The 11,809-nt window shown below is 65.9% G+C and overlaps 2 protein-coding genes across 2 annotated transcripts in view; one reads left to right on the forward strand and one right to left on the reverse strand.

Annotated features, from left to right (window-relative positions):
* SLC19A1 (solute carrier family 19 member 1) overlaps positions 1 to 11,809 on the forward strand; it is a 98,146-nt gene that overhangs the window by 25,076 nt on the left and 61,261 nt on the right. The gene's annotated exons all lie outside the window — the stretch shown is intronic.
* COL18A1 (collagen type XVIII alpha 1 chain) overlaps positions 1 to 11,809 on the reverse strand; it is a 50,303-nt gene that overhangs the window by 1,615 nt on the left and 36,879 nt on the right. The window contains 15 exon segments of the mRNA XM_077755351.1: positions 586 to 618; positions 1,926 to 2,054; positions 2,488 to 2,561; positions 2,647 to 2,800; positions 3,237 to 3,368; positions 3,556 to 3,599; positions 7,175 to 7,237; positions 7,646 to 7,688; positions 8,092 to 8,160; positions 9,307 to 9,381; positions 9,661 to 9,714; positions 9,915 to 9,941; positions 10,647 to 10,721; positions 10,990 to 11,052; positions 11,243 to 11,334. Coding sequence (XP_077611477.1) covers positions 586 to 618; positions 1,926 to 2,054; positions 2,488 to 2,561; positions 2,647 to 2,800; positions 3,237 to 3,368; positions 3,556 to 3,599; positions 7,175 to 7,237; positions 7,646 to 7,688; positions 8,092 to 8,160; positions 9,307 to 9,381; positions 9,661 to 9,714; positions 9,915 to 9,941; positions 10,647 to 10,721; positions 10,990 to 11,052; positions 11,243 to 11,334 — 1,127 coding nt within the window.

The raw sequence follows: 11,809 nt of genomic DNA on the forward strand, positions 1-11,809 counted from the left end.
CCTTCTGACACGCCGTGTGCTCTGTCTCCGCCTGGTCCCTGGGCCCAGGCACCCGTTCCCTCTTAATCATCTCTGATAAGACAGGGTGTCATCTGTCATCTTTACCACCTTCCCCCAGCCCGTGAGCGCCGCGGGGCAGGGGCCTCGCGAGTCCCTCCCCGCCTGCCACGGTGCCTGGCATACGGGAGGGGAGGGGAGGAGGGAGGGAAGGGAGGACTCCCTGGGCTCCATGTGTGGGTGGACTCACGGGGAGCCCAGGACACACACTTCCTAACGCAGCCTGGGTCCCAGGCCACTTGAGAAGCCGGGGCTTGGAGGAGCCAGAGCAGTGGGACACCCAAACACGTGAATCTGTGGGCTGCGCCATCCCCCAGAGGGGCCCATCCCTGCGCCCAGCACTCCAGCAGGGGTGGACAGCGTGGCCCGAAAGGAGGCGGCCTGTGGTCTGCACACCGCGTCCTGTGCCCCAGGCCCCCAGCGTCCCCCCGGTGTGCCCGGGACGTGAGGGCATGTGTGACCCGCCACCATCGAGCCCCAGCCCGACGTCCTCCGGGCTCCAAGCCCTGAACTCGGCTGCGTCCTTACCGTCCCGCGTGGGAGGGGCGTCCGCGCCTCCAGCTAGAAGAAAACACAGGGGTCACCCCAGCAACCCTGACGCCTGGCACCCCCCACCCAGCGGCCGCATCCCAGTGCCTGTGCCAGCGGCGGGTGCACAGCACCTCACGTGCGTTCACTGTAAGTGGGAGTCACTCCTCTGTAAACCCCGAACTGCTCAGAAAGTCCACTAAAGAAACGTGAGGAGCACTCTGTCACCCCCTCCTGAAGTGAGGAGGAGCACCATGTCACCCTCCCTACGGTGAGGAACTGTCACCCCCCCCCCCCAGGTGAGAAGGGGCACTGTCACCCTGTGAGGTGAGGAGCACTCTCATCCCCCACAAGGTGAGGAGGAGCACTCTGCCACCCCCCCTGAGGTGAGGAGGAGCACTCTGTCACTCTCCCACTGAGGTGAGGAGGAGCACTCTGTCACCCCCCCGAGGTGAGGAGGAGCATTCTGTCACTCCCCCCTGAGGTGAGGAGCACTGTCACCCCCCCTGAGGTGAGGAGGAGCACTCTGCCACCCCCCCCGAGGTGAGGAGGAGCACTCTGTCACTCTCCCACTGAGGTGAGGAGGAGCACTCTGTCACCCACCCCGAGGTGAGGAGGAGCATTCTGTCACTCCTCCCTGAGGTGAGGAGCACTGTCACCCCCCCTGAGGTGAGGAGGAGCACTCTGCCACCCCCCCCTGAGGTGAGGATGAGCACCCTGTCACCTCCCCCCCACTGAGGTGAGGAGGAGCACTCTGTCAACCCCCCCTGAGGTGAGGAGGAGCACTCTGTCACTCTCCCACTGAGGTGAGGAGGAGCACTCTGTCACCCACCCCGAGGTGAGGAGGAGCATTCTGTCACTCCTCCCTGAGGTGAGGAGCNCCCTGTCACCCCCCCCAGGTGAGGAGGAGCACCCTGTCAACCCCCCCGAGGTGAGGAGCACTGTCACCCCCCTCTGAGGTGAGGAGGAGCACTCTGTCACTCCCCCTCTGAGGTGAGGAGGAGCACTCTGTCACTCCCCCACTGAGGTGAGGAGCACTCTGTCACTACCCCCCGAGGTGAGGAGCACTGTCACCCACCCCCCGAGGTGAGGAGGAGCACTCTGTCAATCCCCCCCGAGGTGAGGAGGAGCACTCTGTCAACCCCCCCGAGGTGAGGAGGAGCACTCTGTCACCCCTTGAGGTGAGGAGAGAGCACTACACCACGTGAGGACAGCCCAGACCAAGACTCAGGCTCGCCGTGGGAGGCTGGGTGTGGGGCCCCCTTCCCTCACGCATGCTCTCCTGAACCCGAAGCGAGCTTGAGAAGGTCTCCTGCCCCTTCTCCATGCAGGGAACTCACCAACACCTTCCGGAACCCATTCCGGACCCGGACGTACAGCTCCTCCGTCTCAGCCACGAAGATGAGCCAGCCCTCCGGTACCTCCGGCACCTGGTCCAGCATGGTCTGGTACGTGGCCCAGATCCTTACCTGCGGGAAGCCCAACCCAGGGGGTCCCCGTCACACAGAGGCGGCACCTGGGCTCAGTGGGGGGGGGGGGGGTAGGGATGAGGACACTTCCAGATGAGAGTCCTGAAGGCTCAAGTGGGTTCCTTTCTCAATGAGGCTGTTCCCTGGGAATGCTCTGTGGCACTGGGAGGGTGAGGACACCCTTGGGGAGGGCTGGACGCCAAGTCCCCGTGTTCCCTGTGAGCCCTGCTGGGGACCCTTCTTAATGGCCGTCCTCCCCTGCCCCCTGCGTCCCCCAGCCGCCCCCAGGCTTCCCACTTCTGCTTTGCAGACCACACGTCAGGGCCGCTGTGCGCGTGTGCCCACCCACGGGCCCGGAGAAGGGAGGGCAGCCGGGCAGGTGACTGGGTGGTGAGCGGCTGACCCGTGCAGAACGGGGTGGGGGGGCTCTCACCCCTGAGGAGGTGCCCATGGTTCCAGGGGGTCCAGGGGGCCCAGGGGGGCCTGGGGGGCCAGGAACACTGATCGCTGCAAGAGAGGGGCCAGAGATGGGGACGCGTGGCCCGGGCTGGACGAGGCTGGAGCGCAGGCACCTGTCCCCTGCCCAACTTACTCTGCCTGTAAGGGCCGGGGAAGGAAGGGGGCCCCGGGGGGCCAGGGGGCCCGGGGGGCCCAGGAGGCCCCTGACGCCCCTCATGGCCGATGCCAGGGGGTCCCTGAGGTCCGGGTGGGCCTGGCTGGCCCCGAATGCTCTCTCCCTTGGGACCCTATGGGAGACAACAGAACGCGTGCCAGAGGCCCCGCCTGCCCACACGACGGCCCCCCACGCGGTGCGCCCTGCGCTGGGACGGGACCCCGGACCGCAGGCCAGAGCACAGCCTGGAGAGAGGCTGGTCCCCCGAGGGCCCCGTCCTCGCTCCACCCCTCAGGCGGGCGCGGGGGCCGTGCTGCCTGGCATCTTGTAGCGGCACCGGCAGCAGGACAGGCGTGAAGGGCCGGGTGAGGGCCCCTCGTGCCCCCCATTCTCCCAGCTGGCTGGACGGGCCCCCAGGCCAGTGACCCACCAGCCCCGCCCCCGCCCCTGCCAGGAGTGGGGACAGCCTCTCGGCCTTGCGGGCATCCACAGCGGGCTGGACCTGGCCCGGGACCTTGGCGACATGGGCTCTGGGGCAGAACTGCGGGCGGCCGGGAGCCCAGACTTACCGGAATCCCAGGGTAGCCTGGCGGGCCGGGGGGGCCGGGGGGGCCGGGCACACTCGAGCTGAAGAATCTGCCACTCCCGGGCTCACCCCGCTCGCCCTTCTGCCCCGTCTCTCCTCTATCGCCCTTCTCCCCCTGTGGGTGGGAAGGCTGGTGTGAGGCAGCCCGGCCCCCGCCGAGCCCCGGGTGGGCAGTGTGAGGCGGCCGGAAGCTTCTGGAGCCCAGCAGGTCTGGCAGACGCTGCGGGACAGGGCTCGGCTCCCCGCCTTCCCGGGCCCCCAGCCAGGGTGCGGCAGGCGGCAGGGACGCGAGTGACACCCACCTTCATCTCGGCCTCCAGCTGGAGTAGGTCGAGTGGGAACTGCCCTCCAGGAGAGGTGGGGGCCGAGGTGAGCGTCTGGGCAGCGCCGTTCCCCGCCCCCCCCCCCCCACGTCCGCGTGTTTCTGGGCGGCCCTCCGCGGTTCTGTTGCACGGGGTCCCAGGCACCGGGTGCCTTCTGACACTTTTGTTCACGGCGCCCCCTGAATGTTTCGGCCGTGCAGCGGCAGGACACACCAGGGAGGCTAGTTCACACCTGCAGCCTCACAGCTGGGGACGCGGGGAAACACGAGTCGTGGACGGGAACGCGGGGGGGACGCGCCTCACGGGCGGGGACGCGGGGAGACGTGCATCCCCCTTGTGACGGGAGTTCCAGGAGGCGTCTGGGGGCTCGGGCGGTTCCCGTGACGGCCACCTGCCTCTGGCAGCCTGTGCTCTGATCTCCTTTTCTAAATGGCACCTTTTTAGAATTTCTTTTTATTACTGGTTGTTGATTTTTGTGAACTGTTCCTGTGACCGTGGTAATTCTAACGGTACGTTCTTTTGGGTGATGTTCACTAACGTGTCCGTACAAATGGCTGTTATTTCTTCCTTCGCAAACCTGCCCCCGCTCCCGGGCTGGTGCCGACAGGGCCACCCCGCCAGGCGCTAGAGGTGCGGGGGGAGCAGCCCTTGGCCCCTCGCTCGCTCGTTCGGCTCCCTCCCTCCTCAGTCCTGCAGGGGGCGTCCCGGGATGAGCGGTCTTTTCAAAAAACTACCTTGATTTGTCCGTTTGTTTGTTCACCTCCGAGCTGTACCATTTTCCCTCTCTTCTCTTTCTAACTTTTTCAAAATACAACTGATTGTCAAGTTGGCTCCGACAGTGCACACGGTGAGCTCTTGGTTTCAGGGGAGATTCCCGGGATTCAGCACTTGCGTACCACACCCAGGGCTCATCCCAAGTGCCCTCTTCAGTGCCATCTCTTTTCTTAAAGGTAAGTTTGCTCTTTGTTTTCTGACTTCTTGAGCTGAGTGCTGAGACCCGTGTCCTGCTTGAGGCTGTGAGCTCCTGAACAGTTAACAAGCCCCACGCTGGGTAGACCGCGGCCTGGGCCCCGCAGGGCTGGCTGATGGCGTGTGGCCCCCATCTGGGGGGCCCTGCTGCTGCGGGGCCGCTGCGGCCGCAGGCTCGGGGCTGGGAGGCTTCACCTGCTTCCACATGCCGGTCCCACGTGTCCCCTTTCCGCGTGGCCTCTCCTCGTCTGGACGTGCGCTGCTCTGTGGTCATTTTCCAGTCGCGTCTCTGATGCTGACTTCCTGCTCGCTTTCTGCCAGGCGAGGGCCCGTGGGGTGAAGACAGGGTCCCCGTGTTGGTGCCAGGGCCCCAGAGGTCCGGGTCAGGCTCCATCTCCTGCTTCGGCTGTTCTTTGTGTGCTGGTGCTGTCATGTACTGAGCGCCGGCCCCGCCCCCATGACGGCAGAGCTGTGTCCCTTCTCCCCTCCGTTGCTGCTCTTTGCACTGAAGCCACGTTGTTAAGATGCACAGGGATTTGGAATCGCTGCATTTTTCTGGTGGGCTTACAACCCTTTCTCATTACGGACATTTTTTTTGTTTTAACTTCTGGCAATGTTTCCTGCCTTAAGGTATGCTTGCCTGATTTCTCACACACACACAGGTACTTGTACACATACATACATGCACACAGGTGCGTTCACAGATGCACACAGGTGCATGCAGACACACCCATGCACAGAGGCACACCTAGGCACACACCTATGCACCGATGCACACACACAGGTGCACGTGCACACAGGTGCATTCACAGATGCACATACGTGCACACAGAGGAACTCACATGTGCAAAGTGCACACACAGGTGCACTCACAGATGCACATATGTGCACACAGAGGAACTCACACAGGTGCACATGTGCACACAGAGTGCATGCACATGCACAAGTGCACAGTTACACAGGTGCACTCAGATGCACACACATGGGGGGGTCTCACACATAGGTGCACTCACAGATGCACATACTTGCGCACACATGCACACACATGCACATGGAACACACGTACACACTCAGGTGCATACGGGGAACACATGCACACACAGGTGCACACATGCACGCACACACAGGCTTGGTTGCCTGCCCCTGTCCCGCATTCAGCCTATGTGTGTCCGTCCTCACATTTGTAGAGTCTCCCGTAAGCAGCATATGGTTTTGTTTTATCCGACTGACGATGTTTATCTAATGGAGTTTTCAGCGTGTTCCCGTCCAGCACACTTACTGATTTCAGCTGAAACCGACTGTGTTAAATCTGCCTAATTCCTATGTGCTCCGTCTGCTGTGTTCCTTTTTCTCTCCTTTCTTGTCTTCTTTTGGGTCCAGCAGCTTCGGTGCTGTTCTTCCTGGGCGCTGTCAGTCCCATGGTCCTGTTCCGTCCTTGGCTCCTGCCCAAGGCGGCAAGGTGCCCGGGGACTTGAAGCCTGCCCTGACCGAGGGCAGCAGCTCCGCCCCCGGGGGGGGTCTCTCCTCCAGTATCACCTCCTTCTCCAGGAAGGGCCGGTTCTTGCTGTCCGTCCTTTCCTGTCAGGGTGGGTGCTTGACGGCCTCACACAGCACACACGCAGTCTTTGCACACGCAGGCACCCTGAGGCCTCTTCTCTGGCGTCTCTTCCCGGTCGAGGAGCCAGGTCCTGTGGCCGGTGGTGTGAAGGGTCCTGTGGCCGGTGGTGTGAAGGGCTCCTTCTGTCTCAGAAAACCTGGGCGTCTAAGTCTTCAGGTGCGCCCCTGCCGGCGCCCCCGCCCCAGCCCTGGGCTCGGGCTCCACGCAACCCTCTCCTCGTTCCCCTCCCCGCCTCATCTGCTGAAACTCATGCAGACTCCTCGGGTCCGGCGGCTGCGGCCCTCGGTTCCAGAGCAGAACTGGGTTCTTTCCCGGGGACCTGGCTCCCTGCAGACACCCCCCACCTTCCCTCCGCTGGGGCACTGTTGTGATTCAAGCGCCCGCCCTGGCTGGGTCTCCTGGGGGCCTGTGTCACCACGGGCTCTCCTACTTGCATTCTGGTCTGTTCCGGCCATTCTGTTCAGCCTACATCTCAGGTCGTCAGGGAACCCACCTTCCTCGGGGAGTGGCTTCTGCTTCTAGCGGTCCTCGGGGAAAACCCGGGCTCTCAGCCCGGCCCGTCTGTCTCTGACCCCGCCCTCGCTCTGGGCTGCAGCCCCTCACTGGGGGTCCCCCGGTAGGCTACCCTTCAGTTGTCACTGCCTGGGGCTGGGGGCCCCGGCCCTCTAGGCTCCCCAATATCCACACCGTTGTTTCCTTGGAGTTCCTTCAGCAGTGGAAGAATTCAGCAGAGTCGTCTCACCATCCGAGGAGCTAGGACCTCACCCCCCCGGGCAATCTGGCCAGGTGACGGCCCCCTCGCAGCCCGTGGGCAGGGGGGGCGACCCCCAACACTCTGGGTGCCAGGGCCCAGCTCTGTCCCTTAGCCCCACCATCCTGGGAGCCCTGGGCCCTGAGGCTGTGGGGCCGCGGACACTTGGAAGGGGCTTCCTTCCTCCAGGAGGGCGCGGGTCCCTGGGAGGGCGGTGCCGGGGACGCACCCCCAGCCCAGGGTGCCCGGAGCTCACTCACCTGGTGGTCCGGCTGGGCCCACTTCTCCTTTGTCTCCCTTCGGTCCAGGAGGGCCCTGGTACTCTGGAGGAACAGAGACCCGGTGCCCGTCACCGAGCTGTGACACAGGCCACGCCCTCTGCCCCGCTGGCCCCTGGGCTTGGTGAAGGCTGTGCGCAGGAACCTGGGCGGGGGAGGGGTGCTGCTCCTGGAATCCACGCCACTCCCGCGGGGCGGGCGCGAGCTGACAGCAGGCCCGGCGGGGGGGGGGGGTGCAGATCTAAATTCTGCACACACGTGGGTGGCTGCTCAGCGTCCAGGGCGGTCCACGGCTAGGCTGCCGGGACAGCCGTGCTGGGAGGACCTGGGTGGCCCAGCAAGGGGGCCCGCGGTCACTGGAGCAGGGGATGCGGGTTGATGAGGAGGTCCTGCCGCCCAGCATCCCCGCGAGAGGCGCCCGCCTGGCCGCCCCGAGGCCCCGGGGGCCCTCACCTGGCAATCCCGGAGGTCCGGGGTGGCCAGCCTCCATGAATGCCTGCAGAGAAGCCAACCGGTGAGGGAGGGGCTCTGCAGACTGGGGGCCCCGCCCGCCCTGGGGTCTCTGAGCCCGGAGCCCCGTCCCCTCTGTGGGGCCACACNGGCAGGGGGAGGAGACGGGTTTGGAAACAAGAGCCCTGATCATGATGTGACCTGCCCCTTATGCATCACTTCATGTGGCTGAACCTTGTGAAAACGGGGTGTCTGCCCCCCAGGACCAGAGGGCTCAATGCAGAGAGCCCTCGCTTCTGCGGGTGGGGTTTGTTCTCTGATGGCGTTCCAGCCAGGTCCCACTGGCCAGGCCCCTGCCAGAGATGGGGGTGTCCCCTCCCTGGGCGAGGCTGACCCCTCCAGGGGGGTAGGCGTGGGAGGGCCCGTGGGGAGGAGGCGGGGGTACTTACGTTGCTGTCGTAAACCGGAGTCCCCGGGGGGCCTGGGGGGCCTGGGGGCCCTGGGGGCCCGGGCGGACCCTGCGTGGGGAGGACACAACGTGAGGTCACGTTCACAGCCAGGCCACGGACGTGACCGGGGGAGCAGACGTGAGGGGACTATTTCAGAAAGTCACTAAAATCGGAAAACTGGACGCGTGTGGCAGCATAAGATGAAGAAGCCTCTGATTGGTCTGTGGCCGTGGCCCCGGGGCAGACCCGCCCTCATCCACGGTTTCTACGGTCAAGGCAGAGCCCCAGAGGCCAGGCCAGCAGGCTGAGCCTGTGTGACTCACACTGCGTCAGGAGCAGACCTGGGCTGGCGAGGTTGTGCAGGTGAGGTTGTGCGGATCTCGGGACCCCGCCCCGCCGGCCCTGTGGGCGCCCCCGTGCCGTGCCCCGAGGCCAAGGACGGAGGGACCGGAGGTGGCATGGAGGTGGGGTCTCGGGCCCCCAGAAGAGCCACTGGAGGCAGAGCCTGGTCCCCACAGACTCCATGAGGCGCCCACGCGCCCAGACACACCCAGACACACGCCCGGACACGCGCAGTCCACCCGCAGATCAGAAGTGCACAATGAATCCCAGAGCCTCTCTCGCCTGTCCAGGCCTGTGACCTTTCTGTCACCACCTCAGATCTCCACAGGACACCCCTGCCTCTTGATTTTTCACAAGGCAGCAGCCACATTTATGCCACGGGAGGAAAAAGCCATGGTGAAGAACAATGATGGCAAAGCCAGAAACAAGGGGGCCCTTGACACGCTGGCCTCGGGACGCCGTGCCCCCGCCCGGCTGCACTAAGGGGGCCCTGGAGCAGTCACTGAGTGCACCCGGTGGCCGGCTGGGTGCCGGGCCGCAGGTCCCCATCTGGAGGCCCCCCTCTTAGGGAGAGACAGGTAAGGACACCCATGTGAGCAGCATAAAGCCCCGCGCAGAGGCCGGTGAGGACCGGGAGTCAGGCTGGGCGCCGAGTGAGGCCGCGCCGCCGGGGGCAGGGGCACGCGGGACCCACGAGGCTGTGCCCGTCCAGAAGAGCCACGCGGGGGCCTCTGTCCCGGCGGCTCCGGCTGGCGCGTGCGCACACGTGTGGGGTCCTCGTGCGAGAGGCCAGCACAGCGTGGTCACGATGTGGGGCCCGCCCGCGCCCCCGGGCGTCCCAGCCCCGCCGCCCGCCCCTCGGGGGACACTCACCCTCACACCCAAGCTGACGCTGGCGAGTCCTGGCTCTCCTTTCTCCCCTTTCAGTCCGTTCATCCCGGGGCGGCCCTGGGGCAGGGCGCAGGGCGGTCACTGCTGGAGGGGCCCAGGCCGGCCTGGCCAGCTCTCCGTCCCTGCCCAGTGCGCGCCGGGGCGCCAGCCCCTCCCACCCCAGCCGCCCACAAATCGGCCGGGCAGCCCTAGGCTTCGTGCTAGAGAAGCCGTCCCCGGGTGGAGGTGGCCCCTGGGGCTGGGCAGGGGAAGGAGCTGTGGTCTGCCCCCCCCCCACCAGGCCCCCAGGGGCCAGGCCCGAGCTGCTGCCCACACGCGCCAGAGCCTGGTCCTTACCGGCCGCCCAGGGAAGCCAATCTCCCCTTTGTGCCCCGGCCGTCCATATGGACCCTGCAGAGAGGAAGAGCACCTTTCAGGAGAGCAGAGGCCGGCGCCTGCTGTGGCTCCCACCTGACACCTGCCTTCGTGTTCTCGAGGTGTGCTGGGGCACATGCCAGGGCCACCCGCCCCCGCCCCGCGGCCAGGCCGTCACGGGTGCCTTGTGCTCTTGCACACGCGTGCCCGCCCCGGAGAGCTGTGCGCCTACTCACCGGCGGTCCTCGGAAGCCAGGCTCTCCCTGCACAGGAAACCGGAAGGCACCGTCAGACGGCCCGCTGGGCAGTGCCCGAGGGGCTCCGACAACGCGGTGGCGGGGAAGGAAAGGGCAGCAGGAAGCGGGCTCTAGATTGGGATTTCTGTCTCCAGGGCATACGGACGAGGACCCCCCGTGCCCCTCCCCCCGACCTCAGGGAGGGCCTGAGTTCTCTGGGCCCAGAGATCCAAGGTCCCACTGCCCACCCCAAACAACCCAGGGAGACTTCGGGGCCCCTGCAGGCCTGCCCCCCACAGCCACTGAATCCGGGTCCAGGTCTCCCCACACCCTCTCAGGGTCTTTCTGGGGGTGGGCGACTGGGAGGAGGGCCAGGACCCCTCCACAGTGGGGGGCCCAGAGGCAGAGGGGCAGCCGCATTCTCTGCGGGAGGCCATCTCCTGCAGGTGAGGCCTGGGCCGAGCCCCCCTTCTCCACAGCCCCCAGCCCCTCTGTAGGGCGGGCTCGGCTGATAGGGGACGACCAGGGGCCGGCTGGGTGGTGGCCGAGCTGGGCACGCAGGCTCTGACCCTCCCAGTGCGGCTGTGAGAGACGGACAGACAGGGCAGGGCAAGGGGCCCAGGCTGCAGAAGGTTCCGGAGCCCTCTCAGGAACACGGCCCCCTCTGTGCTCTCTCTGCAGCCCCTGGGACCCCCGGCTCCTGGCCTGGAGAGGCCCAGGCACCAGACTCACCTTGGCTCCTTTCTGGGCGGGGCCCAGCGTGTGGCCATCGGGGCTGAAGACGGGGCCCGGCTCGCCCTTCTCACCCTGGAACAGTGGGGGCGGCGGGCGTGAGGCCGGCTCTGGGGAACGGGGGCCCTCGACCCCCACAGTAAAACCCCAACTCGGCATGAACACCACCCCCACCCCAAGCAGGTACACGGTGGGCGGGGTCCCCCCCTCCCCAGGCTCTGCTGAGGGGTGGTCTCCGTGGAGCCTCCACGGGTCGCAGTGAGGTGACCTCGCGGACAACCTGCGTCAGAATCGGTCACGGCTCTCGTGTATCCCCCNAGCAGATGGTGCCTGAGCCTCTCACCTTGGGTCCCGGGGGGCCCCGCTGGCCTTTGGAGCCCACATCTCCCTTTGGCCCGGCCGGTCCCTATGGGGAGACAGGCAGGAATGAGGGCCACACGAGGGACCTGGTTCTGCCGGGGCGCACCTGCCTCCCGGTCCCGACCCACACCCCAAACCCCGCCCTGGTCCCCGGGGGCTTCTGCTCCGGAGCTGAAGGCTCCTCGGCTCTGCGGGCCCCTCCGGCTCGGGGCCGGGAGGGCCGAGCGGCGACTTACAGGAAAGCCCGCGTACCCCTGCCGGCCCTGCGGAAGAGAGGGGCCAGGTCAGCTCGGGGCGGGCGCGGAGAGGCCGGCTGCGGCTCTCGCCCCGGATGGCGCGCACGTANGCCTGCCACGGCTCCCTGTCCGCAGGTCGGCGGGAACACAACCCGGGGAGGAACAAGAGGAAAACACGTTTACAGTTAACGCCTCACAGGACCAACGAGAAGGCCCAGAAATTCACGCACAAGACAAACTGCCTTCAGTCGCCATCCTGGCCTTGGCCTCCGGTCCCTCAGGTCAGGCACCAGAGAACCTTCCAGAGGCCCTGGGGCCAGCGCGGACCTGCCGGCACCTGGGACTCCGACGGCGCAGCCCGCCAGGCCCGGCTCTGTGGCCGAGGGACGCAGGGTCTGGGAGGGAGGGGCCTTGCCCCGTTTAGGTTTTCTGCCGTAGAATTTGTTTTCCTCTGATCGCCCAACTGCACAATTTTCTTTTTGCTCAAATAATTTAAAAGTCTCACCAGAATGAGACACCGTCGCTGGTTCAGAGTAGAACCAACAGACGGGAAACCGTGGGGTCTTT

The sequence above is a fragment of the Crocuta crocuta genome, unplaced genomic scaffold (genome assembly GCF_008692635.1).
Source record: "Crocuta crocuta isolate KB4526 unplaced genomic scaffold, BGI_CrCroc_1.0 scaffold675, whole genome shotgun sequence".
NCBI classification, from domain to species: Eukaryota; Metazoa; Chordata; class Mammalia; order Carnivora; family Hyaenidae; genus Crocuta; species Crocuta crocuta.